Source organism: Nerophis ophidion, linkage group LG05 (assembly GCF_033978795.1).
Source record: "Nerophis ophidion isolate RoL-2023_Sa linkage group LG05, RoL_Noph_v1.0, whole genome shotgun sequence".
Taxonomy (NCBI): domain Eukaryota; kingdom Metazoa; phylum Chordata; class Actinopteri; order Syngnathiformes; family Syngnathidae; genus Nerophis; species Nerophis ophidion.
In genome coordinates this window covers 48,559,778-48,587,742 of record NC_084615.1, presented here as the reverse complement: position 1 = coordinate 48,587,742, position 27,965 = coordinate 48,559,778, and the positions used below count along the sequence as shown (strand labels likewise).

The following is a 27,965-nucleotide window of genomic DNA, read 5'->3' as shown; positions in this document are numbered from 1 at the left end:
CTCAACTGTGACAAATCTGACATGCTCGTCATTGGCCCCAAATCCCTCACCAAAACTGCTCACAACTTCCACCTCTCTGTCAACAACTCCTCTCTGTCACCATCCTCTCACATCCGCAACCTTGGAGTCATTCTGGACAATAACCTCTCTTTTCAACACCATGTTAACCACATCACAAGAACGGCTTTCTTTCACCTCAAAAATATTGCCCGTCTCCGTACATCCCTCTCCTCTGCCCCTGAAACCCTGATCCATGCCTTCATCACCTCCAGACTTGATTACTGTAACAGCATCCTCTATGGCTCATCTTGCAAAATTCTCAATAAACTCCAATACATTCTTAAACTCTGCCGCCTGCTTGCTCATCCACACCCGCTCCCGTGAGCACATCACCCCAGTCCTCCAGAAACTCCACTGGCTCCCCGTTTCTTACCGGATCCACTTTAAAATCCTCCTCCTCACCCACAAAGCCCTCCACGACCAGGCCCCCAGCTACCTAACCGACCTGCTTCACCACCATACCCCTTCACGCAGCCTCCGCTCCTCTGATGCCAACCTTCTCTCCCCACCACTCAGAACCAAGCTCCAGACCTGGGGTGATAGAGCTTTCTCCATCGCTGCTCCCACCCTCTGGAACACTCTTCCCAAAGCCATCTGTGATTGCCCAGACCTTCCCACCTTCAAAAGCCTTCTCAAAACACACCTCTTCAGATCTGCTTTTAACCTGGGATTAGTGTTCTGTGCCTTGTAATGTCCTGTCTTATAATTGTCCTGTGTTATTATGTATTTTACAATATACTGCTTTTATATTTCCAGTATTTTATATTATTGCTTTAAACTGTTTCATATTTTAATTATTTTTTATCCTGTAAAGCGTATTTGAGTGCTCAGAAAAGCGCTATACCAAATAAAATGTATTATTATTATTATTATTATTATTAACAGTCCGGGGTCTGGGGCTTCACGGTGGAAGAGGGGTTAGTGCGTCTGCCTCACAATACGAAGGTCCTGCAGTCCTGGGTTCAAATTCAGGCTCAGGATCTTTCTGTGTGGAGTTTGCATGTTCTCCCCGTGAATGCATGGGTTCCCTCCGGGTACTCCGGCTTCCAAAGACATGCACCTGGGGATAGGTTGATTGGCAACACTAAATTGGCCCTAGTGTGTGAATGTGAGTGTGAATGTTGTCTGTCTATCTGTGTTGGCCCAGCGATGAGGTGGAGACTCGTCCAGGGTGTACCCCGCTTTCCGCCCGATTGTAGCTGAGATAGGCGCCAGCGCCCCCCGCGACCCCAAAAGGGAATAAGCGGTAGAAAATGGATGGATGGAGTCCGGGGTCTCCGCTGTCATATTTTATGCTTCATAATGCGGCACACATTTTTGATGGGAGACAGGTCTCGACTGCAGGCGGGCCAGGAAAGTACCTGCACTCTTTTTTACAAAGCCACGCTGTTGTAACACGTGCTGAATGTGGCTTGGCATTGTTTTGCTGAAATAAGCAGGGGCGTCTATGAAAAAGACGGCGCTTAGATGCCAGTATACGTGTGTTGTTCCAAAACCTGTATGTACTTTCAGCATTAATGGTACCTTCACAGATGTGTAAGTTACCCATGCCTTGGGTACTAATGCACCCCCATACCATCACAGATGCTGGCTTTTGAACTTTGCATCGATAACAGTCTGGATGGTTCGCTTCCCCTTTGGTCCGGATGACACGATGTCGAATATTTCCAAAAACAATTTGAAATGTGGATTTGTCACACCACAGAACACTTTTCCACTTTGCATCAGTCCATCATAGATGATCTCCGGCCCAGAGAAGCCTGCGACGTTTCTGGATGTTGTTGATAAATGGCTTTCGCTTTGCATAGTAGAGCTTTAACTTGCACTTACAGATGTAGAGACGAACTGTATTTAGTGACAGTGGTTTTCTGAAGTGTTCCTGAGCCCATGTGGTGATATCCTTTAGAGATTGATGTCGGTTTTTGATACAGTGCTATCTGAGGGATCGAAAGTCACGGTCATTCAATGTTGGTTTCCAGCCATGCCGCTTACGTGGAGTGATTTCTCCAGATTCTCTGAACCTTTTGATGATATTATGGGCCGTAGATGATAAAATCCCTAAATTTCTTGCAATTGCAATTTGAGAAACGTTGTTCTTAAACTGTTTTGACTAATTGCTCTTGCAGTTGTGGACAAACGGGTGTACCTCGCCCCATCCTTTCTTGTGAAACACTGAGCATTTTTTGGGAAACTGTTTTTATACCCAATTATGGCACCCGCCTGTTCCCAATTAGCCTGCACACCCGTGGGATGTTACAAATAAGTGTTTGATGAGCATTCCTCAACTTTATCAGTATTTATTGCCACCTTTCCCAACTTCTTTGTCACGTGTTGCTGTCATCAAATTGTAAAGTTAATGATTTGCACAAAAAAAAATGTTTATCAGTTTGAACATCAAATATGTTGTCTTTGTAGTATAATCAACTGAATATGGGCTGAAAATTATTTGCAAATCATTGTATTCCGTTTATATTTACATCTAACACAATTTCCAAACTCATACGGAAACGGGGTTTGTAATTTTGAAAAGGAAATCTCAGAAATACACATTTATCAAAATTTAAAAGCAGCATGCTTTGGATTTGAACCGTATCTTGCTCGTTGATCAATGTGAAATGTTCTTCTTTAGTTACACCCTAAAACTATTATCCCTAAAGTCAGTTACACTAAGAGTATTACTAATATAAATAAAAAAAAAACCTGATCAAACAGATGGAGGTTCTGGCACATTTTATGGTTTGAAATCTGTAGTTAGTGTGTGGTTGGTAGTTTATGAGGGTATAAGTGGACATGAAAGATGCCTGGTGGCTGTTCACATCCATATTAGGTAAAGAGTGAGAGGAACTATCCCCATTTTAAAAGACACTCCTTGCACATTTTGAACTCTTGACTTTCCTCAAATGAACAAGGATGTGTACGCCAGCCAAGCAAAATAAAATAATTGTTTATAACGGCTCCAAATTGCACCACATCTTAAAAATTAGGGTTTTTTTTTACTTTCAGAGGGAGGGAGAATTGTTATGGCATAAAAAGTAGCATACTATAATAGAATCTGCTTCAGATCATAAGGATCATAACAATATCTATCATAATGGATATTTATTCTTTGAAGTCATTACATGTATGAGAAAAAATGGTACTTTGATGACATGTGATATGTTTTGTTTTGATTCATTTAGAGGTTGCATGAAGAATAAAAAAATAATTTCCGATACAGTCAAGCCTGAAATTTAAAAAAAATTCTGAATTGTTTTTCTTGAGTGTCCCACAAAATAAGACAATGTACAAGAGGTATCACTGTGAAAAAAATATTTCTCAACTTTGATCATGGTCAATGGTCAGCATTATGAATAGTTTTGGACTTGACTGCACGTTACTTCACAAAAATATGAATGCTAGTGGCATTATATGTTAATATTTGTCTTCCTTACCTGAGGTGCAGGTAAAAAGCCAGTCTGGAGACCATAATGTCTGTGTGTCCAACCAAACTGTCTCTTTACTGAAGACGACCTTCTTGCCATGTGCTTGGGGATGATGTTAACACACATAAACACACACACAGACACACACACACACACAAGCACGCACGCACACACACCCAAGTCGATTAGCCTGAGAACTCAATCAGATTGTCTTGCCTCCCTACTTGCCCCTCCCCCTTTCTGATCCCATCTCATCCCTTCTTTGTCACTGCTTCTCCGATTCCTGTAAACTTTATAGTTCCATTCATCTGCTGCTATTAGGAGCGAACCAAACAGAGCAGCACTAAATCCTTCTTTGAGCTGTTTGTACTATTTCTCCCTTCGCCTGAAGCTGCTTAGTCAAGCAAAATATTACAAATAATTATCAGTATTATGCAGTGTAGTTAAAGACACACTGTAAGTGACTAACTCATAAAACTAACTTATTTCATCTTCATATGCATTATGACCTTCCCTGCTGGAAATACACTCCCTCTTGTGCTGTTGTTTGGTATTACAACAACTACCTAGCAAATACCTGAAAGTCACATTCAGATTTTTTATTCGTGCTTTGGCCAAAACCCCATTAAAAATGAAAACAACAAACCCATGGAAATACTGAACATAATATATTCATCATGAGGTAAAACAAATAAAACAATGCAAGAATTGTTAAAGGTTGAACAAAAAAACCCACAAACTGTGACTCAGGAATTGCAGAGTGGCTTTTCACTGACTTGGATCATCTGCAAAAGACAAACACTTTTTACTACATGTGGAAGACACATTATTAGGCACACCAACACAATCAAATGAGATAAACAACCAGGATGTTAAAAAGCAGTAGAGTACCATTTGTCTGCTTCTCCGCTGAGCCCTTGAAGCCTGCAAACATTTTTGAGTAGAAGTCTTTCTCTTTGTCCAAGCTGTCTTTGTAGGCACTGCAACATAAAGCACCAGTGAGGTTGTGCAATGATGAGTGCAGTCGACATGTACCATGAACTTACATAGTGACTGTCTTCAGCAGGTTATTGATGTCGCCGTCAAAGGGCTTTCTGGTTTGGGCCTTGACGAGGTAATCGTGAGCTCTCTCGTTGTCTCCCAGCTCCAAGTAGGCCTGGCAGAGACAACGGCGCTTTTAACAACCGATGTGATAGCAATTTGCTTTTGGTCGTCTACTGTAGAGGTTTGAGTCAGACCTGTCCACAGCGGTAAAGAGCCTTGGTGCTGCTGGAGTCGACGTCCAAAGCTCTGTAAGCGTATTTCAGAGCTTTCCGCGGGTGCTCCAGACGCAGCTCCGTAAGGGACAGGTTCAGATAGAGAGGTAGCAGCGCCATCTGGAGCTCTTTTGCCTCCGCATCGCTCTGCCGGACCCTGTTGCCTAGCAACTCTACCCCCTGTTGTACATGCAGTATCCATTAGTTAACACTTAACTCATTAACGTGGTGCCATACCTTTTCACAAAATAGATTTTTTTGAAGGTATTCTATCAGTAATATGTCTATGGAACGTGTTTGTTAACACCAAGCTTCAGAAAAATTAAGTGAAGTGATTTATATTTATATAGCACTTTTCTCTAGGGACTCAAAATGCATTACATAGTGAAACCCATTATCTACATCTTCAAGCTATATCTAAATCAGTGTGGGCGGCACTGGGAGCTGGTGGATAAAGTGTCTTGCCCAAGGACACAACGGCAGTGACTAGAATCCTCAAATTGCTGGCACGGCTGCTCTAACAACCGAGCCACACCGCCCACGCTTTGGAAGTTGTGTGGTTTGACTAGAAGTGTCCCGATCAGAGATCTGAAAAAAACCCAGGTATGGGAATATATTGGCTTGCATGTAAAATGTGTGACATAATGTCCAAAACAAGCTGTCCTGCAGCGTGTATACTTCTGCAAAGCTGCACAACCAGTTAACATCTAAATGTCCTCCAAAAGGCACACAAGGTTGGTCTTTTCTTGTATGTGATTCAAGTAATTAACAAAAAGGTGAACATGGTACTGCAGGCTATAGGCTACTAGCTACCACGGTTTTCCCCAGATTGCCAATTTACTTGTGGTGGCGGGGGAAGAACCATGAGAGGGGTCAATATGACATCATCATGTCATTTTCATTTTTAGTGAAGATGCATATATTGTCTATAAAAAGGCGAGAAAAAATGTACATACATGTAAAAACAAATCTGTTTTATTAGTATTTAGTAATAACATATATTTTAGTTATATTGTTTGCAAAATGATTCCATTTTGGCTGCTTATTGTACAATGTACAAAACCCAAAACCGGTGAAGTTGGAACATTGTGTAAATCGTAAACAAAAACAGAATACAATAATTTGCAAACCCTTTCAATTTATATCAAATTGAATATACTGCAAAGACAAGATACTTAACATTTGAACTGAGAAACGTTGTTATTTTTTGCAAATATTAGCTCATTTGGAGTTTGATGCCAGCAACATATTTAAAAAAAAAGCTGGCAAAAATGGAAAAAAAAAGACTGAGAAAGTTGACAAATGCTCATCAAACACTTTTTTGGAACATCCCACAGGTGAACAGGCTAATTGGGAAGAGGTGGATGCTATGATTTGGTATAAAAGCAGCTTAATTGAAATGCTCAGTCATTCACAAACAAGGATGGGGCGAGGGTCACCACTTTGTAAACAAATGCGTGAGCAAATTGTCCAACAGTTTAAGAACAACATTTCTCAACGAACTATTGCAAGGAATTTAGGGATTTCACCATCTACAGTCCGTAATATCATCAAAAGGTTCAGAGAATTTGAAGAATAAACAGCCTTGACCTTTGAACCCTCAGGCGGTACTGCATCAAAAAGCTACATCAGTGTGTAAAGGATATCACCACAAGGGCTCAGGAACACTTCAGAAAACCACTGTCAGTAACTACAGATGGTCGCTACATCTGTAAGTGCAAGTTAAAACTCTACTATGAAAAGCGAAAGCCATTTATTAACAACACACATAAACGTTGCTGGCTTTGCTGGGCCTGAGCTCATCCAGGATGGACTGGTGCAAAGTGGGAAAGTGTTCTGCGGTCTGATGAGTCCATAATTCCAATTATTTTTTGGAAACTGGGGACGTGGTGTCCCCCGGAACAAAGAGGAAAACAACCATTCAGACTGTTATAGAGGCAAAGTTCAAAAGCCGGCATCTGTGATGGTATGGGGGTGCCTTGGTGCCCAAGGCATGGGTAACTTACTCATCTGTGAAGGGACCATTAATGCTGAAAGGTACATACAGGTAGGTTTTGGAGCAAAACATGTGCTATCCAAGCAACTTCTTTTTCATGGACACCCCTGCTTATTTCAGCAAGACAATGCCTAGCCACATTCTGCACGTGTTACAGCAGCGTGGCTTCATAGTAAAACAGTGCGGGTACTAGACTGGCCTGCCTGCCGTCCAGACCTGTCTCCCTTTGAAAATGTGTGGTGCATTATATACCACAACAGAGACCCCGGACTGTTGAACAACTTAAGTGTACATCAAGCAAGAATGGACAATAATTCCACATGAAAAGCTTCAAAAATATAGTCTCCTCAGTTTCCAAACCTTTACTTAGTGTTGTTAATAGGAAGGCCATGTAACACAGAGGTAAAAATGCCCCTGTGCCAACTTTTTTGCAATGTGTTGCTGCCATTAAAATATAAGTTAACAATTTGCAAAAAAAAAATCAGTTTCTCATTTCAAACATTAAATATCTTGTCTTTTCAGTATATTTAATTGAATATAGGTTGATAAGGATTTGCAAATTGCATTGTATTCTGTTTATATTTATGATTTACACAACGTGCCAACTTCACAATGATTAGATCTATATTTTCTTTTTTTCTTATAATTGAAAAATATTTATTTTGGTGTTTTTGTTATCGTTTACAGAGTCGGAGAGGAAGTCTCTGAATACAGGAATATTTTGAGGGCAAAACCCAAATGATTTTAACTGGAGTCAAAAGCAGTTTTTGCTTTTGTTTCGTTGTTGTGCACTGGTCACATTATATTGTTCAAAACAATTGTTTGTAGTATTCAATACCATGAATTTACACCATCTGATTTATAACAAATACACCATCTGATTTACAACAATATTTGCAAGTTTTACATTTAATAGGATAAGCTTTATCAAAATGTGTTACTTATGGCTATAAAACACATATCCGAAATGGCTGTCAAAGTGTTTAAATATTTACAGTGTTTATGTCAAGGGTGGATCAAATAAGCAATAGTGCTTCTTAGGAGACACACTTGTGGTAAACAAACACAGCACATTAGCATTAAAAGGGACCTATTATGCAAAACCAACCTTTCTTACCTAGTGTGTGTTTTTGTGTATTTGGGATCTGTAGACATCCCAAAAAATTTAAATCAAACCATGCATGCACTGCGGAGATATTTATAAAACAATCCTGCCTTATGTCATCTTTCCTCCAAACGAACCGTTTGGAATTTAGACAATTTGAGACATTTTTCTAACTTTGTACATCTGCAGACATTTCCATTTATGGTAGAAATTTACCCGAAGAGCTTTGTGCGAGTCTGCCTTTGTAGTCCAACGCTGTAGTCAATAATCAATCAATCAATCAATCAATCAATAAGTGTCTTATTTTTCTTTATCCTATTGTTTTAGGGCAGACCGGCTCGTACATGCACATGCATCCTCCGCTGTTGCTATTTCCTATTCAAATTAGTGTATTAGTGTTCAATCTTATATCTGTCAGTAGACTCCATATGGAAGCGCTAAAAACTACAACATGGCTGAAGGGGAGAAGACACGGTCAAAATGGAGGTACGTAAATAAGACCGCCCACAAAACGGTGCATCCTGAAGACAGTAAAAAGCGGTCTGTAAAATCTAATCTAGCAATTTGGACAGCAGAACCACCATTAAACGTTATGAAGACCACAACAAAGTGATTTAAATGTAGAAAAAATATCATAATATAACCCCTTTAAAGCTACAGACGCATAAAACAGTGTTTTCCAGCAAGGCTTGCTTAAAGCACATATTTCACTTTTTCTTCAAACACACATTGAGGAATGTCTAAAACATATTAAATGGTTGAGGCAATAATACCTTTACACCTTACACTTTCACCTGCTTGTAGTGCTCTTTGGCTTTCTCATAGCGACTCTGGTTAAAGCATCTGTTGCCAAAGCTGCGGAGCGTGTTGACCACTTCATCCAGTTTGCACAGAGGAAACATGTTCTGCTCTTCCTGAAAACCAAAACTTGTTAACCATGGAAAGTTTGTACTTGATACGGTGGATCTCCATACCGGGCTCAGTTTAACAAAGTCATCCACTTGGCCGGAGTCGAGGATGTCGAGGATCTGGATTTCAAACAAAACCGGGGCAGCGGCCGGGATGAGCGGAGGACATCCCATTTCTCCGTAGGCATAGCGAGGATGCAGCAGGAAGCGGGAGAACTCTCCTTTCCGCATGGTCAGCAGACCGAGCTCCATTCCAGGAAGCGTCACGTCTGTTTAACGAGTCACCTGTTAAACATTTGAACATTGTTTCTCTTCTATTATTCTCCAACCTCTGCCCAGCTTCATCATGCGCGGGTGTTTGAAGTGAGTGGTGGTCTCAAATGGCTGGTCGGAATATTCCAAAAAGCCGGAGTAATGGACTGTGTGGAAACAGAATGAAAGTCCCAATGCAGAATAATTTAAAACATGCTATGGAGACATGAGAGCAAGACTTATTTACTTAACACTGAAGCATTTTGGGGCATAGACGGGCCTTCTCCAGGGTGGACCACCTCTTTCAGGACCCCCCCGTTTCCTAGGACATCTTCCATCTGCTGGCGGATATTGTCAAATGGACTCTGGGATGGCACAAAGATATTTAAACAATTAAGACACCAAATTCAATACTACATTTGTATTTCTGAAACATTTACTACAATTATAAAGATGCATTGATGGCTCTGAACCTCATTCATCATGTCAATTCCCCACATATACAGTCAGGTCCATAAATATTGGGACATTGAGAAAATTCTAATAATTTTGGCTCTTCACACCACCATACTGGATTTAAAAATACTGTATATTGCTGTTTTGTGTTGTACTCTTCAGTTCAGCTCAGTTCAGTTTATTTTGAACATGCACACAATACAATTACAGTGTAATGCATCACATTTTTCCAGTTGTTTCATTACAACATGTCCGAAAAGGAAGAAGCAGAACTTTTTTAATCCTACCCCCTTCATATCATAGCATTCTTATCCCTTTTCTTTGTCTTCTGTTTGTAACAGAACATAACTCTTCTCTTTGTATGTAGATTTAGTTTTATAAGTCATCTTTTTTTGTTTTTGGTGGTTGTGTCATTTGTTTTTTCCCTGGTGTTGTATGTGAAATGGTGTTAAATTTAGGACTACAGATGGAAATGAGCTAATAACTAAATCTGGTGGACCCATTAATTCCTTGTGAATAATGTACCATGCCCACTGTCCATAAACAAAATTAAAAAAACATGAAACAAACAACATATCATTAGATTATGGTCAGGTGGTTGATTTGACTATTGCATAATAAATTGGTTGCTCTTACAGTATCATTTGGGTCACGATCTACCTGCGTTGAGAAGCACTCTCCAAATGTCTTCTAAAGCATTTGACAGAATATGAGCAGATATTATTGTCTGAAATACTTCATAGTTATTACTGTAGCTTTTCAGTCACATCATCAATATATACAAGGAAATCTATATTTGCCCACACCGTGACAATATGCTTCCCTGATGAGCTTCTATTTATTGGATCATAAGCAATTCCTTTTTTTCTTCACACTCTTTTCAACCCGTCACTTTGGTACAAGTTGATCTTTGTCTTATCTGTGCATTGAATGTTGTTCCAGAACCTCAAAGGCTTTTTTAGATGTTGTATGACAGTGGTTCTCAACCTTTTTTCAGTGATGTACCCCCTGTGAACATTATTTTAATTCAAGTAGCCCCTAATCAGAGCAAAGCATTTTTGGTTGAAAAAAAAGAGATAAAGAGGTAAAATACAGCACTATGTCACCAGTTTCTGATTTATTAAAAATTATATAACAGTAGTGGTCTTTCTTGAACTATTTTCAAAAAAACATATAAAATTAACTAAAAACTTGTTGAAAAATAAACAAGTAATTCAATTACAAATAAAGATTTTTACACATATAAATAATCATCAACTTAAAGTGCCCTCTTTGGGGATTGTAATAGAGATCCATCTGGATTCATGAACTTAAGTCGAAACATTTCTTCACAAAAAAAGAAATCTTTAACATAATTATTTATGGAACATGTTCACAAAAAATCTAGCTGTCAACATTGAATATTGCATTGTTGCATTTGTTTTCACAGTTTATGAACTTACATTCATATTTTGTTGAAGTAATATTCAATAAATATATTTATAAAGGATTTTTGAATTGTTGCTATTTTTAGAATATTTAAAAAAAATCTCATGTACCCCTTGGCATACCTTCAAGTACCCCCGGGGGTACGCGTACCCCCATTTGAGAACCACTGTTGTATGAGAACCACCAATTAACTCAGTAATGACATACTTTAAAAAATACAATTCACCAATGCATTTTTTTCACGAGGGAAATAATATTTGGTTAACCACTGCAGTTGTTATCTGTGGTCTTTTGTTGTTAAACTCACCTGTGAGTTTGAGTTTAAGAATGTTGATTTAGTCACATTTTGGGCCTCATGTAACAAGATTGCTTGATCACAAAAACCTGGCGTACAATCTTTTTCACAAGAAAGACAAAATAATCAAGACTGACGTGTACATGGAAATGTGTGCTGCCTCATGCAAACTTCATGGTTGACGTACGCACATTTCAACAAGCTGTGGCAACATACAGAGGTGGTCATTCGGGCTTTGCCAACATTCGATCTTAACAATTTAAAAAAGTTCAAGGCAAGGACCCAAAATTCCCCCTTTTACCAATTAATTTTTTCCTTCATTTACTGTACATAGTATTTGTGAGAACACATATAGATTCATCAAGGCGATCATTTCGCCACCTATTGTTGTCAAAACATGTTCCTGCGACTCCTTGGCTCTGTCAGGCGGACAACAGCAGCTTTTGGTCACCACACACTGGCACCTCTGAGACCAAGGAGAATTTCACGTATACGGCTCCTACCTCAAGAAGCTCTACTGTGTTGTAATTATAAATTCAGTAAACCATGAAGAGTCAAAGTCTTTCATATCTTTTCCAATATTCTGACATGTTTACATTTAAAAGATAATTTTGTCCGCTGGCATTGAGCGCAATGCTTTTGGAGGGGTGAGGGAGTAGAGGACATATAAAGCAGTGAGGAGGAAGAGACCACCCACCTTTAGCCGGTTGCAGCAACTAAATATTTTGAAACAGTCGTCTGTCTTGGCAATGTATACATCTTCCCGCAGCACACAACAATTTCCTCTTACTGGTGATCACTCCAAACACCAGAAAGAAGCACCTCCTCCTGACTTGTGATTGGTCACAATGTGCAGCTAACCTTGGGTGGTGTGGGCATGGCAAGCCTTAGGTCAATCTCAATCGGAGTGGAGCCCCATGCAAGATATCATCTCGTGGGGTCTCAATGATGCTAAGAAAGGTGAGGAATCAGCCCAGGACTACACGACAGGACTTGGTTAATGACCTGAAAAGAGCTGGGACCACGGTTTCCATGGTCACTGTTGGTAAAACACTAAGATGTCATGGTCTGTAATCATGCATGGCACGGAAGGTTCCCCTGCTTAAACCAGCACATGTTAAGGCCCATCTTAAGTTTGCCAATGACCATTTTTATGAGCCAGAGGAGTCATGGGAGAAAGTTTTGTGGACAGATGAGACCGAAATTGACCTTTTTGGTCATAACTTCACTATGTGTTTTTGGAGAAAGAACAATAATGCGTACCATCCCAAGAACACCATTCCTACTGTGAAGCATGGGGGTGGTAGCATCATGCTTTGGGGGTGTTTTTCTGCTCATGGGACAGGACGACTGTACTGTATTAAGGAGAGGATGACTGCAGCCATGTATTGTGAGATTTTTGGCAAAAACTCCTTCCCTCAGTCAGATCATTGAAGATGAGTTGTGGCTGGATCTTCCTACATGACAATAACCCACAGCACACAGCCAGGAAAACCAAGAAGTGGCTTCGTAAGAACCATATCAAGGTTCCGGAGTGGCCTAGCCAGTCTCCAGACCTAAATACAATTGAAAATCTTTGGAGGGAGCTGACAGTCTGTGTTACTCAGCGACAGCCCAGAAACCTGACTGATCTAGAGACGATCTGTGTGGAGTGGGCCAAAATCCCTCCTGCAGTCTATGCAAACCTGGTGAAGAATTACAGGAAACGTTTGACCTTTGTAATTGCAAACAAAGGCTACTCTACCAAATATTAATGTTGGTGTTCAAATACTTATTTTCAGCTGTATCACACAAATAAATTGTTAAAAAATCATAGATTGTGATTTCTGGATTTTTTCTTTTTAAGTTATTTCTCATACAGTGGACATGCACCTACCATGAAAATGTCAGACCCCTCCATGATTTCTAAGTGGGAAAACTTGCAAAATAGCAGGGTGTTCAAATACTTATTTTCTTCACTGTATATCCATTCATAATGTAAAAAAACTGCTGGTGGTAATGTTGTATGTTCATGTGATTTTGATTTTATTTTTCCCATGATAACAAATACACCGTCCGTACCTGAAAGAACACATGCACAGAGTGAGGAAGTGTGCAAAGGGAAGCACAGAGATGAATGTGTTTGCACGCTAGGTAAAACCTGTTGGAATTGGGCTGATTGTTAGCGTAGCATTGGCAAGTGTCTGACTTTTGACTCAGTCTGGAGGCTACAATACGTAAAATAATTTGTTTTTGCATAAAAAACACTTATTTTTAAGGTGTGGCGGCTATGATTTTGCTGTGGCGGTGCGCCATTACCTGGAAACCCTGTAAGTGTCCACTGTCACGTTGTCAGCGCCACTGTGGACATGTCTTTAAGACACGGCTCACTTCCGTTGTCGTCACCCCTGTGGGCGCGACCTACAGTGTCAGAGGCTGCAGCTCGACCCTTCTCTGTTCTCCCCGTGACTGTGGGGTTTCTCTCCGGGTACTAAGGCTTCCTCCCACCTCCAAAGACATGCACCTGGTTAAAGGCTGATTGGCAACACTAAATTAGCCCAATTGTGTGAATGTGAGTGTGAATGTTGTCTATCTGTGTTGGCCCTGTGATGAGGTGGCGACTTGTCCAGAGTGTACCCTGCCTTCCGCCCAAGGGCAGGAGGGATAGGCTCCAGCATCCCATGACCCTGAGAGGAATAAGCAGTAGAAAATGGATGGATGACAAACTGTAGACCAGGGGTCTCAGACACGCGGCCCGCGGGCCAATTGCGGCCCGCAATGCGTTATTTTGCGGCCCCCACCTTGAAATGAAAGTTTAATGCTAGTGCGGCCCGCAAGTTTTATATGAATTGCGCTTGACAGCGTTGCGCTATTTGGGTCCAAAATGGCTCTTTCAACGTTCTGGGTTACCTACCCCTGTGTTAGTGGAAAAGCGGCAAATGAGTGAAAACGAAAGAGACGTTGCCATGGAAACGAGGGTTTTCTTACGTGCCTGTCTGCAGTCACACCGCGACACCTGTCTGTCAGTAATGTCATTCCCCGATAACCTGGACCAATTCAAACCGTTATTTGTTTTGTTAATTGTTTAATTTGCATTGCCTCACACGATGAACACTACGTACATTTCTATATGACGCCGGATAACACTCCGGGAGCCGTCACTTTTTTGCGCTCGCTATCTCACTACTTTGCCGTCTATTATCCGCCGACCGGCGTGTTGCTGTAGGAAGGAAAAGTGGAACGACACACATTGCGGAAATTACATTATTGTCCGTGCGTGGGCTAAATACAAATATATTCCACAACCCCAAACATGTCTTTTTCAAAGCCTGCAGTGAAGAGAAGAGTTAGTGATGTGGACAGACAATTCCAGAAAAAGTGGGAGATGCAATATTTCTTTGTTGAGCACAGGGCCAGCCCGACGTGTCTTATTTGCACAGAGAAAGTTGCGGTGTACAAGGAATACAATTTGAAACGTCATTATACAACTAGACATGCTGAGAAGTATGTAACATTTTTTTTTATATATATATTTTCTCGCGGCCCAGCCTCACCCAAACTCTGCGTCCAGTGGCCCCTAGGTAAATTGAGTTTGAGACCCCTGCTCAGGACCTTTTAAATGTGATAATGAGGTACAAATCACACTTCTGGCCATGAAATAGTTAAACAGCAATTTGTCCCATTACTTTTTGTCACTTAATAAGACAGGCCTACACCGTTTACATGATTTGGATGAAAATACACTTAAACTAAAGCTGAAAGGTTGTAGTTAAGTACACTTTGTTTTATTTAAAATTCATTCTGGTGGTTGATGCTCCATAATGGATGGACCGAACTTCTATTTTGATATACATTTATTGAAACTCCAATAGGGTAATTTAATGTTAACTATACATCACACGTGGAAAATTATACATTTATTGAAACTCCAATAAGGTAATTTAATGTAACTTATACATCACACGTGGAAAATTATACATTTATTGAAACTCCAATAAGGTAATTTAATGTAACTTATACATCACACTTGGAAAACGGTTTTCTATGATTGGCAGCAAAACTTGACACCTGCCAATATTAAAAACAGCCATAACTTAATGTGAATAAAAAATATAAAACACCATGTACTGTACAAAACTATACCACAGTATTGGAATAGTAACGTTTTTTAAATATAAGTACCTTTAGAAGTTAAATGCAAACAATATAGCAATAGCTCATTAAAAAAGTGCCAACTAAGCTAAGTAGGGACTTACTTCCGCTAATAGCTATAGCCAACAACTCACCTGATTTACAACTGCGGCCGTCGAACTTGACTGAAACCTTTTTCGTAGTCCGTTTATTGACATCTTGTCGGCGGAAAGATTATGTTAGATAATTGGCCGAACAGAAAGTGCTATTTTTCTGGACAAGTTCACGTTTACTTTCTGTACACTTTGTTGGATAAAGGAGTCACGTGACCTGTCTCGGCGTCTATGGGGACTTTTGTAAATGCATGACTTTAATAAATTAAAATAACAATGTTCAGAAAAAATCAAGCTGGATTCAGAAACTAACGAAAACTTAAAATTACTATATCAAAAAGTTAAAAATCATGTGGGAGGACTATATAATTTTCATGACATATATTCATTGATGTGTGTACAACTGCTAGTATGCAGGTTATCACCCTATATATATATATATATATATATATATATATATATATATATATATATATATATATATATATATATATATATATGTATATGTATATATATATATATATATATATATATATATATTATATGATGATACTTGCAAGACAAATATTTTTGAGCTGATACTCGCAGTAAACATTTGATAACATTTGTATTTGGTGTTATGAATATGCTCAATAAGTATGCTCATGTTATTGCAGTTGATATTTAATCCACGCTAAACTCATACAGAACACACTCATTTTCTGACTACATGACGTACACATTGATGATAAATCCTAATATAAGATATATGGCATGTTGTAGGCGTAAACTATTACTCAAAAAATGTGGTTAAGTGATACAAAAATAATAAACAGAATAATCTTAATAAAAAAAACTTTGTACAGGAGGGGATGCTATTAGACGGTTAAATGGAAGTCATCGCCGTCATCATCAGAAGTTCTGTAGCTCAGCCGGATAGACGAAGTTGCTCCTAAAGAGTTTGTAGGCCAGGAGCTGTCCTCCAAATATCATCATCACCAAGCCTGAGCCTGCGGAAGACAACAAGTTTAAATACATAAAGGAATCATGAAAAAATCTGGAATATGTTAAAAGATTATATTCTGCTCATTTCAGGGAGAAAATTATTTTAGATCCCATTAGGAACTGTATTTTGATAAAAAAATTAAAAATAGGCAAGTCCCAATACAACTTTTTCACTTCCAATATACTGATATTGTAGCCAATTGCTTGGATTTAAATGATGCCGCATTCGACTCAGGTTGTCAAGCTGGCCTAGTTCTCAATGGGTACTCGGCGCCATTTTGCTTTTTTTCGGAAAAAATAAATACCACATGCTTGCATTGTTTTCGGCTGTCCGAACAGTTCAAATCACAAAAAGGATAAATGTTTCCTCAGAGTTCCTCGAGAGGTAATCAAGAAGTGCGCAAAACTGCAAGATTTTATGAATCGACAAGAAAAATGGCTTGCACTTCAGTCCAAAAAACGCACGTTTGGGGTGACCATTTCGTTAAATGTTTGTTTGATATACTTTTAAAGTTTAAAGTTTTAAAAAAGTACAGATGATTGTCACACACACACACTAGGTGTGGTAAAATTATTCTCTGCATTTGACCCATCACCCTTGATCAACTCCTGGGAGGTGGGAGCAGTGAGCAGCAGCGGTGGCCACGCCCGGGAATCATTTTTGGTGATTTAACCCCAAATTACAACCCTTGATATTGAGTGCCAAGCAGGAGTATTTCCCATGTAGGTAATAGTTTGATATTATATGTAGTTCTTAAAGCACACTTTTGAGACGAGTGTTTCGAAAAGCACCAACTCGGCGAGTCTAAATAAAAGAAAGCAAATCTGAGCAAAACCTAAAAGAAGTAAGCTTTTACCAAAGGCATCAATTATAAATGAAGCCATCAGCACATACATGATGTTAAAAAAAACACGCGACAACAAACAAACAAACAAATATGGCAGTAGATAAATCATGAAGCGCAACCTTAGCCAAGCTACAACGATGCATATTTATCCGTGAGAGTCTTGATACCAAATTCCTTGACCGAGCCACACACAAATAATTTGTAGACCTCCATGCTTTTCTAATTTTCATCTGTTTTTTTGTGTAGAATTTATGTCTGGAGCATCAGATGCTGTAGTTCGGCATGTCTAGGAACTCCATCAACAGATAATCCTTGATATAACTCGATACACCTTTATTTTTAGTACAGGGCTCTATTCCTTTGCATAGTTGAATTTTTTGCCCGAATTTGCTTTTTGCAGGAAGATCTCTCTCAGAGAGTTTGCGCGCTGCTTGCTGCACAACAGCCATCTTGACTTGGTTGCCCACCACTAATTGTCACTGGCGGAAAGAAATCCTGTGACGGAGTACAAGCATTATCGATATTGATATATTTTGATATGGTATCGCCACAAATCGTACTACACACTTTTATTGTTTTTTGTTTGATCAAGTAAAATTACTCAGAGAGCAATGGTAGGTATAAAAAAGCCTTATGTCGGACCTATGTATGTTGTCTTTAAATGGTGGTAATTGTTTTTCGGTAACACCTAGTGGTCACAAAAATTCATGTAATTATGCTCATGAGGCAGTAAATTAAATGATACGGACACGTTTTTTACTGCATATTTTCTAATAAGCTTCTGCCTGTGTAAGTAATATGCAACTATAATTATTTGATACTTCTCTATATTGACAAATGTGCGGTTTTACACTGCAATATTGTTCAATTAAAGACACCAGTTACATACATCTAGCTTGTGTGCTATTGTGTGCTTAGCTGTTATGTAGCTGCTAGCCCCAAGAAGCCTAAAGCCCACCATGGTTACCCTATATAAGTGATTTTGATTTTTTAAATGTCCTCCAATAAGTGATTATTGGAGGGCATTTAGATGCAAGTACACACGTTTGCAGAACTGCATGTATCAGATATTTTACATGTAAGTGGATATCATCTGATACTTGCTTTTTGCTGATAACGGATGGAGACACCTCATCAATAAAATATTACATAAATATCAAGTTGTGTACAGGGGAAACTGCATTTGTCTTCTCTCGGCCGACATGATCACGACACAACTTACTGTTGCAATTGCCCGGGGATACGAGTCAGCTCCAGCTAGAAAAGCCCCCCTCAAGCGGTTACGTGCTAATGCTATCCATCCATTTTCTACCGCTTATTCCCTACGGGGTCGCGGGGGTGGTGTGGGGGGTGGGGGGGCTGGAGCCTATCTCAGCTACAATTGGGCGGAAAGCAGGAGTCTTTAGCTCCCCCAAAACCACAACAGTTTTACTCCAATTAATCGCCACAATTATTACATCCAACAATTTTTGGCTGCCATTTCCTATAAAAAGCCAAAAAATGTCACTGAATGTTAGTGCACCTGCTATGCTGCCAAATATGGACTTCGGTAAAGTCAATAGATTTAAAAACACACAAAGCTCATGATATTGTACAAGAACAAGAATACAACTTTTGAAACAAATACATAACTCTGAAATTTGCAGAAGTAAAATAGAATACTTTATTTCAAAACATGAGGAACACTCACCCAGTGCCATCCACCAGTGCTCCGTTGACGGTACATCTGACATCACTGCAAAAATGGTCAAACTTTGATTTTTAATCAGGGAATCATGTTAAAGAGGGTAATTTACAGTGTTTTGTGGTCATCAATAACAGTAATTGATGTTTGATTAAAAAAAAAAAAAAAAAAGTGTTTTTGTTGGTTGAATGCATTTTGAAATGCTTGTAACTAAATGCAACATTATTTTTTTGCTTTAAGGATGTAAAATATTTATTGATTACAACCATTAAATATCAAAGTATCATTTTGTTTACATGATGTTGTTACTGAATTGGATTATTATTAGTATTATCATTAATATTACAATTATTTGCATTATTATTTTTGCTGACAATACCAAGGTATCCACTAACTAAGGGTACCTGGGAGTGTGCTGTGATGTGTTAATTTTAGTTTTAATAGTGTGCATTGCTATTTTGACTAAGGGGTGTCCAAACCTTTGGATACGGGGCCAGGCCGCATTGGGCTATAGAATTTTTTTAAAATAAAAAATAAATAAATAAATATATATGTTGCGATGAGGTGGTGACTTGTCCAGGGTGTACCGCGTCTTACGCCGAGGTACACCCTATATATATATATATATATATATATATATATATATATATATATATATATATATATATATATATATATATATATATATATATATAATATCAGTATGAGGGGTGTATAATCAGTATAATTAGATATTAAGAGTATATGAGAGTTTGACGCCTACCTTGTTTACATCCGTGAAGACCTTCTTAAAGTTTTATAATCAACCAAAAATACCAACTAGCTAAAATGCGCCAAACATAGATAAATGTGGAGATCGTTTTACATGTTCCCATCATGGTGTGATTAAGAATTTTTGATGGTGTTTGGACGTTTTTCAAAAAATCCACAATGTTCAGTGAGCAGGTTGTGTAATGTGTGACCATGTGTGTTGACCTTCACTTTACAAAAAAAAAAAATTGCACCATGACTAGGGTAGGTTGTTTGTATTGTGTCATATAACTTGATGCTGTGCTACTACTCCACATCTGTAAAAAAAAAAAAAAACTCCTGTGGATGTACTACCAGTTTGTGGTTGTGAGTGTTCTGTTCTACATGGTAGTGTGCTGGGGGGCAGTACATCTAAGAAGGACAGCTCCAGATTGGAAAAACTGATCAGGTGGCCCGGTTCTACAATTGGAATAAAACTGGACTCACTGGTGACGGTGGCAGAGAAGAGGACTGTGGAAAAACTAGTGAGCGTTCTTGATGATGCCAGTCACCCTCTGTATACCGTTATCAGTAGCCAGAGGAGCCCGTTCAGTGCTAGACTGCTTCATCCCAAGTGCAGGACTAATAGACTCAAAAACTCCTTTGTCCCACACGCTATTAGACTGTACAACTTCTCTCTGGGTAGAGGAGCGGAGGGTACTCGGATGACAGGGGATGCAAAACAATAACAGTGCAATACTTTTTCATAACATGGTGACTACTGCCTATTTTCTCTTTTTATATTCTTATTTTACTTTTATATTTTTATTCCCATTGTTGCTTTTTTTTTTATTCTTATCGTAATATTTTTCTATTTTGTTTCCATTTACAACCACATTATTTACTTTTTACTTTTTAAATTCGATCTCAATTCTGTACACTGCTGCTGGAATTTAAATTTTCCTGAGGGAACTCTCCTGAAGGAACCAATAAAGTACTTTCTATCTATCTATCTACTATTTCCACATAATTTCAAGGGTAATTGATCTGATTTATCGCATTGATATATAAGATTACTGTGAAAGCACTCCGCAAAGTGACGCTTTGTTGAACTCATGATGTCTTGCGGGCCACATTTAAGAGAGTGGCGGAATACACTTGGCCTACGGGCCATAGTTTGGACACCCTGGGTAAACCTTATATTGCTACTCTGTGTGTGTGTGTGTGTGTGTGTGTGTGTGTGTGTTTACCAGCCACTGTCATGGCCACGTGCAGCAGTGTGACAGTGATGGCATAGTCCCACACCCACTCCTCCACAATCCAGGCAAACACCAGCCCTCCCAACACGTACGTAACTTCTGTGGAGATGACACCCACTAGAGGGCGACAAAGCACGCTAGAAAAAGTGACACGTGGGGCAATTTATGGAGAAGAAGATGGCAGCTCACCCAGGTATTTGGGGTTCTGCCATGACGGTTGTGTGGTGTAGTCAAAGGGCGCTAACAAGCTGTTGATTTCGTGAACCCTGGAGACACAATGTTCAGTTAGCGAACATGAAAACGTTGGAAAAAGAACATGAAGTTCTGCTGTTGGCAACCTGAGCAGGCCGATGCAGAGGCTGACCACCGTGTAGTAGAGGGAGTAGAAGCAGACCATGCACATCAGCAGATTCTGCAAAACCACCTAAAGGGAAAAAGGAGCGGAAACAAGGAGAGATGATGATGTAACTTCAGGCCTACTGGCCTTTTTTTCACATGGCATCAGTGGCGCCCCCTCTAGATTGTATTAAATGCCTAGAAGACATGCAGGCGTACATGTCATTTAGATATCACCAACGCTTAGTACTCATTAGACCAGGGATTGGCAACCTGCAGCTCTAGAGCCGCATGCTCTTTAGCGCTGCAAATGTATGAAAATGTAAAAATATTGGGGGGGGAAATATATTTGGTTATAATATGGTTTCTGTAGGAGGACAGACATGACACACACCTTCCTAATTGTTAAAAAGCCCACTGTTTAATATGTTTGTATTTATGCTTCACAGATGAGAATATTTGGCGAGCGCGGTTTTGTCCTACTAATTCCAGCGGTCCTTGAACCCACTGTAGTTTGTTTACATGTACAACTTTCTCCGATGCTGCCACAGAAAGATGTCTTTTATGCCACTCCTTCTTTGTCCCATTTGGTCCACCAAACGTTTTATGCTGTGTGTGAATGAATGCACAAAGGTAAACTTTGTCGATGTTATTGACTTGTCGGAGTGCTAACCAGGCACATTTGGTCACTACATGACTGCAAGCTAATTGATGCTCATTTTCAAGTTTGAGCTCATTTTAATTTTCTTTACTTATGTCCACTGTATTTAATTTATATTTGCATGTCTCATGACAAATTATCTGTATTTTATATTGGCTGTATTTCTGACAGTTGTGTGTGTGCCATGTTTTTCTAGGCCATGGCAAACATTACCCACCTCATTTTGATAGTAGGCTAATACAGCTAATGTTTACCCTTACATCATGTGTTGCCTTCATTACAAGACTTATATTAGGCTTTTAAGTTTTTTCAGCGCCAGACAGATTTGTTTTTTGTATTTTTGGTCCAATATGGCTTTTTCATAATTTTGGGGTGCCGACCCATTAGACAAATCATCAAGGACTTATGAAAAATGCGTTCATGAGTCAAAGATGCTATGCTTGATGGCGTTCATATTTTTCTACACCAACATCGATAACAATTTACACTCATGGACTTGTCAGTCAGTTTAAAACAAAAACATAAAACAATGTTTTTTTCGTATCCTGCCAACTGCCAAATGAGCAAATACACTAAATTGGCCCCAGTGTGTGAATGTGAGTGTGAATGTTGTCTGTCTATCTGTGTTGGCCCTGCGATGAGGTGGCGACTTGTCCAGGGTGTATCCCGCCTTTCGCCCGATTGTATCTGAGATAGGTGCCAGCGCCCCCCGCGACCCCAAAAAGCGAATAAGCGGTAGAAAATGGATGGATGGATGGAGTATAATAGAAACTGCTCACCTCAGTTTTCAAACAGCCATTTTCCGCTATGCCCCCATTTTGTATTGGCCTTCAGCATGTTGTAAAAATAGAATTAATTGATCTTTATTGTGATATATTATGATGTTACAGTTATTAGCTTTGTCAATTAACAAAGCTAAAATGTGTATGTTTTGTATACCTACATTAAATTAGCTAGGGGTATTCTGATCCAATATGGATATCGGACCAATATCAGCAAAACAAAAACAAGTCTCAGATGTTATCAGCTTGCATGTAAAATGTGTGCTATAATGTCTGATACAAGCAGTTCTGCAACGTGTTTACTTGTGCAAAACTGGACAGCCAGTTTTGATTGATTGATTGATTGATTGATACTTTTATTAGTAGATTGCACAGTTCAGTACATATTCCGTACAATTGACCACTAAATGGTAACACCCGAATAAGTTTTTCAACTTGTTTAAGTCGGGGTCCACGTTAATCAATTCATGGTAACATTAACATTTAAATGTCCTCCAATAAGCGCACAAGATTGATCTTTTCTTGAATTTTAGTCAAGTCATTTACAAAAAGGAAACATGGTAGGCTACAGGAGACTAGGAGCTAGCAGCGACACAACATGCTAAACACACAATAGCACACAAGCTAGACCAGGGGTCTCAGACACGCGGCCCGCGGGCCAATTGCGGCCCGCAAGGCGTTATTTTGCAGCCCCCACCTTGAAATGAAAGTTTAATGCTAGTGCGGCCTGCAAGTTTTATATGAATGGCGCTTGACAGCGTTGCGCTATTTGGGTCCAAAATGGCTCTTTCAACGTTCTGGGTTTCCTACCCCTGCGTTAGTGGAAAAGCGGCAAATGAGTGAAAGGGAAAGAGACGTTGCCATGGAAACGAGGGTTTTCTTACGTGCCTGGCTGCAGTCACACCGTGACACCTGTCCGTCAGTAATGTCATTCCCCGATAACCTGGACCAATTCAAACCGTTATTTGTTTTGTTAATTGTTTAATTTGCATTGCCTCACATGATAAACACTACATACATTTCTATATGACGGCGGATAACACTCTGAGAGCCGTCACTTTTTTGCGCTCGCTATCTCACTACTTTGCCGGCAATTACCCGCCGACCGGCGTGTTGCTGTGGGAAGGAAAAGTGGAACGACACACATTGCGGAAATTACATTATTCTCCGTGCGTGGGCTAAATACAAATATATTCCACAACCCCAAACATGTCTTTTTCAAAGCCTGCAGTGAAGAGAAGAGTTAGTGATGTGCACAGACAATTCCAGGAAAAGTGGGAGATGCAATATTTCTTTGTTGAGCACAGGGCCAGCCCGACGTGTCTTATTTGCACAGAGAAAGTTGCGGTGTACAAGGAATACAATTTGAAACGTCATTATACAACTAGACATGCTGAGGAGTTTGCAACTTTTTTTTTTTTTATATTTTCTTGCAGTCCAGCCTCACCCAGACTCTGCGTCCAGTGGCCCCTAGGTAAATTGAGTTTGAGACCCCTGAGCTAGACCTAGTATTGCAGTGTAAAACAGCACATTTGTCAATAAGCAAGTATCAAATAATTATAGATACTAAAGTCTCCAAGGCAGAAACGTATTAGAAAGTATCCAGTAACAAGTGCGTCTGCATAATTTAATTAACTGCGTCATGAGCTTAATCTAAGGAATTATTGTGGCCACTAAGTATCACCAAACGATAATTACCACTCCACTTCAACTTAAAGAAGGCCTGAGTCCGTTCCAGATGGTTAATAATAAATAGTGTCAATCAATCAATCAATCAATCAATCAATGTTTATTTATATAGCCCTAAATCAAAAGTGTCTCAAAGGGCTGCACAAGCCACAACGACATCCGTGAATCAGCGCCCTCACAAGTGCAAGGAACAACTCACAACCCAGTGGGACGTAGATTAGAATGACTATGAGAAACCTTGGAGAGGACCGCAAATATGGGTAACCCACATGTACAAATGGTATTAAGGTTGCTCTTAGTGGGAAATATTTTGGACTCTCCTGGTATATGGTACGTTAAATATAAAGCAGCAGGCCATGGAGCTCTTGTCTAGAAGCAGAGCGATGCCTGCACGCACACACACACAAAGATGAGCTGGTGGTAATACACTTAACGGTGGCTAAACACATCAGATAACTCCCTGTTGGGTTTGTTTTCCATCTCCTGAATAGACTGTACTTCAATACAAAAGTACTCTTGGAAGCACTGAGAATCAAAAATGGTGAAACTTTAGCTATATGACATCACTAGGACCAAAGTAAGATCCATCTAACACATTGTATCATGTACTTGCAGCACTACAAGCTCATTGATTCTAATGAAGTCATTGTCACTGCTGTCACTATGCATCCAAAAGACATGTCAAACACTCGCACAACAGGATGTGCTTACCCAGGTGTCACTAGGGGTTGTCTTGAGCGACACGGCGCCATGGCGTTTTATGAGCGTGAAACCACAACAACGACAGCAGTAGTCCAACAACATGAATGGCAGAGTGCCTAACCTACATGTGCTCATTCATTGAGTCTATGATGAAGGATAGGAGCCATGGATAAAGGGGGGCTGGATTATTTAGAAATGGGATTACGGCTAAGAAGTCTAAGTAAATCCCAGGAGGGATAACGGCGTGCATACTGTACGCCTTGAGTACATTTATATTTCATCTAAGTTGTACAAACCCCGTTTCCATATGAGTTGGGAAATTGTGTTAGATGTAAATATAAACGGAATACAATGATTTGCAAATCCTTTTCAACCCATATTCAGTTGAATATGCTACAAAGATAACATTTTTGATGTTCAAACTAATAAACCTTTTTTTTTTTTGCAACTAATCATTAACTGTAGAATTTGATGCTAGCAACACGTGACAAAAAAGTTGGGAAAGGTGGCAATAAACACTGACTAAGTTGAGGAATTCTCATCAAACACTTATTTGAACATCCCACAGGTGTGCAGGCTAATTGGGAACAGGTGGGTGCCATGATTGGGTATAAAAACAGTTTCCGTGAAATGCTCAGTCATTCTCAAACAAGGACGGGGCGAAGGTCACCACTTTGTGAACAAATGTGTGAGCAAATTGTCAAACAGTTTAAGAACAAGATTTCTCAACAGTCTATTGCAAGGAATTTAGGTATTTCAACATCTACGGTCCGTAATGCCATCAAAAGGTTCAGAGAATCTGGAGAAATCACTGAACATAAGCGATGATATAACGGACTTTCGTCCCTCAGGCGGTACTGCATCAAAAAGCGACATCAGTGTGTAAAGGATATCACCACATGGGCTCAGGAACACTTCAGAAAACCACTGTCAGTAACTACAGTTGGTTGCTACATCTGTAAGTGCAAGTTAAAACTTTACTTTGCAAAGCCAAAGCCATTTATCAACGACACCCAGAAACACCGCCGGCTTCTCTGGGCCTGAGCTCAGCTAAGATGGACTGATGCAAAGTGGAAAAGTGTTCTTTGGTCTGACGAGTCCACATTCCAAATTCTATTTTGGAAACGATGAACGTCGTGTCATCCGGACCAAAGAGGAAAAGAACCATCAGGACTGTTCTAGGTGCAAAGTTGAAAAGCCAGCATCTGTGATGGTATGGGAGTGTATTAGTGCCCAAAGCATGGGTAACTTACACATCTGCAAAGGCACCATTAATGCTGACAGGTACATAAAGGTTTTGGAGCAACATTTGTTGTCATCCAAGCAAAGTTATCATGGATGCTCTTGCTTATTTCAGCAAGACAATGCCAAGTCACTTGTTACAACAGCGAAGCTTTATAGTAAAAGAGTTTGGGTTCTAGACTGGCCTGCCTGTAGTCCAGACCTGTCTCCCATTGAAAATGTGTGGAGCATTATGAAGCCTAAAATACCACAACGGAGACCTCAGACTGATGAACAACTTAAGCTGTACATAAAACAAGAATGAGAAAGAATTCCACCTGAAAAGCTTAACAAATGTGTCTTCTCAGTTCCCAAAGGTTTATTGAGTGTTGTTAAAAGACAAGATGATGTAACACAGTGGTGAACATGCCCTTTCCCAACTACTTTGGCACGTGATGCAGCCATGAAATTCTAAGTTAATTATTATTTGCAAAAAAAAAAATAAAGTTTATGAGTTTGAACATCAAATGTCTTGTCTTTGTAGTGCATTCAATTAAATATGGGTTTAAAAGGATTTGCAAATCATTGTATTCCGTTTATATTTACATCTAACACAATTTCACAACTCATATGGAAACGGGGTTTGAAGTAACGGACAAAGTCCTGCAAGCCAGCCCAGCTGTTTTAATTTTCAAGCTGCTTACACCCACATCTTCATGAAATCCTTCTTGCCTCTTTACTTTGTCTTCTCATCACGTCCATTCTCCTTCCATAGCTGCACATCAAAGTGAAGAAAATCGAAACAATGTTGATTGTTGTCTGCATTCTTCAAAGAGCCTTCCAATTAACGAAGTTGTAACTGGATTTAGTGCACGCTAACAATGCTATAGGTAGTTGTTGTGTTTTTCTTGTTTCTTGCATTGAACAAAGAGAGCAGCTTTTACCAAGTCAAATTCAGTGTTAAGCTGATTCTGAAGCTTATGTACCATATCGTCATAAAACTAGTATAAGATAATGCAATAAATATTTGTATCTAATAAACATTCACCATGTTTGTTTAAATAAATGACTATATTCAACCAATCTCTTTATTATCCTTAACATGTAAAAAAAAAATTCTTGACTATTAAGTTTTTATATGAAATATATTCAAATGCAATCATTAAAAAATCATATTGTTTTTTTATATTTAAAAACACTTATTATATTAATATAATCTTTATTTAAAAAAATGATATGCACATGTAAAACTTATATATATATATATATATACATAAAAACATAGACAGTACAGGCCAAAAGTTTGGACACACCTTCTCATTCAATGCGTTTTCTTTATTTTCATGACTATTGACATTGTAGATTGTCACTGAAGGTATCAAAACTATGAATGAACACATGTGAAGTTATGTACTTAACAAAAAAAATGTGAAATAACTGAAAGCATATTTTATATTCCAGTTGCTTCAATATAGCCACCTTTTGCTCTGATTACTTTTTCGCACACTCTCAGCATTCTCTTGATGAGCTTCAGGAGGTAGTCACCAGATATGGTTTTCACTTCACAGGGTTGCTTGAAGCTCATCGAGAGAATGCCTAAAGTGTGCAAAGCAGTAATCAGAACAAAGAGTTGAAGAAACTAGAATATAAAACTATATATAGAATACTT

The 27,965-nt window shown here is 39.3% G+C and overlaps 3 protein-coding genes across 8 annotated transcripts in view; all 3 read right to left on the bottom strand.

Moving 5' to 3' along the window:
* Positions 1 to 3,629, bottom strand: part of arhgap18 (Rho GTPase activating protein 18) — a 57,669-nt gene extending 54,040 nt beyond the window's left edge. The window contains exon 1 of one of the 2 annotated variants that reach the window (XM_061901253.1): positions 3,492 to 3,629. In XM_061901253.1, coding sequence (XP_061757237.1) covers positions 3,492 to 3,526 — 35 coding nt within the window. In that variant the 5' untranslated portion in view covers positions 3,527 to 3,629. The remainder of the gene's footprint in view (positions 1 to 3,491) is intronic. The other variant, XM_061901254.1, reaches the window with a different exon arrangement.
* A 125-nt stretch (positions 3,630 to 3,754) lies between these two features.
* fkbp6 (FKBP prolyl isomerase 6) lies at positions 3,755 to 15,762 on the bottom strand. 3 transcript variants are annotated; one of them, XM_061901255.1, is made up of 9 exons: positions 15,444 to 15,762; positions 9,247 to 9,364; positions 9,077 to 9,166; positions 8,814 to 9,016; positions 8,634 to 8,753; positions 4,721 to 4,918; positions 4,529 to 4,638; positions 4,374 to 4,462; positions 3,755 to 4,267 (listed from the first exon to the last, which is right to left on the bottom strand). In XM_061901255.1, exons 1-9 carry the CDS (start codon positions 15,504 to 15,506, stop codon positions 4,251 to 4,253), a joined length of 1,008 nt encoding a protein of 335 aa, XP_061757239.1. In that variant the 5' UTR covers positions 15,507 to 15,762; the 3' UTR covers positions 3,755 to 4,250. The 3 variants fall into 3 exon arrangements, with proteins under 3 accessions (XP_061757239.1, XP_061757240.1, XP_061757241.1); XM_061901256.1 differs by lacking the exon at positions 15,444 to 15,762 and adding an exon at positions 11,876 to 11,981; XM_061901257.1 differs by lacking the exon at positions 15,444 to 15,762 and adding an exon at positions 11,682 to 11,807.
* Positions 15,763 to 16,054: 292 nt separating this feature from the next.
* tmem244 (transmembrane protein 244) overlaps positions 16,055 to 27,965 on the bottom strand; it is a 19,072-nt gene continuing 7,161 nt past the window's right edge. The window contains exons 1-7 of one of the 3 annotated variants that reach the window (XM_061901246.1): positions 25,085 to 25,232; positions 23,573 to 23,627; positions 21,244 to 21,329; positions 21,095 to 21,171; positions 20,897 to 21,022; positions 18,924 to 18,968; positions 16,055 to 16,390 (exon numbers count right to left, since the gene is read on the bottom strand). In XM_061901246.1, the coding sequence (XP_061757230.1) occupies positions 16,293 to 16,390; positions 18,924 to 18,968; positions 20,897 to 21,022; positions 21,095 to 21,171; positions 21,244 to 21,329; positions 23,573 to 23,627; positions 25,085 to 25,125 (528 nt within the window). In that variant the 5' untranslated portion in view covers positions 25,126 to 25,232 and the 3' untranslated portion in view covers positions 16,055 to 16,292. Of the gene's footprint in view, positions 16,391 to 18,923; positions 18,969 to 20,896; positions 21,023 to 21,094; positions 21,172 to 21,243; positions 21,330 to 23,572; positions 23,628 to 25,084; positions 25,233 to 27,965 lie in introns of those variants that run through there. The other 2 variants (XM_061901244.1, XM_061901245.1) reach the window with 2 other exon arrangements.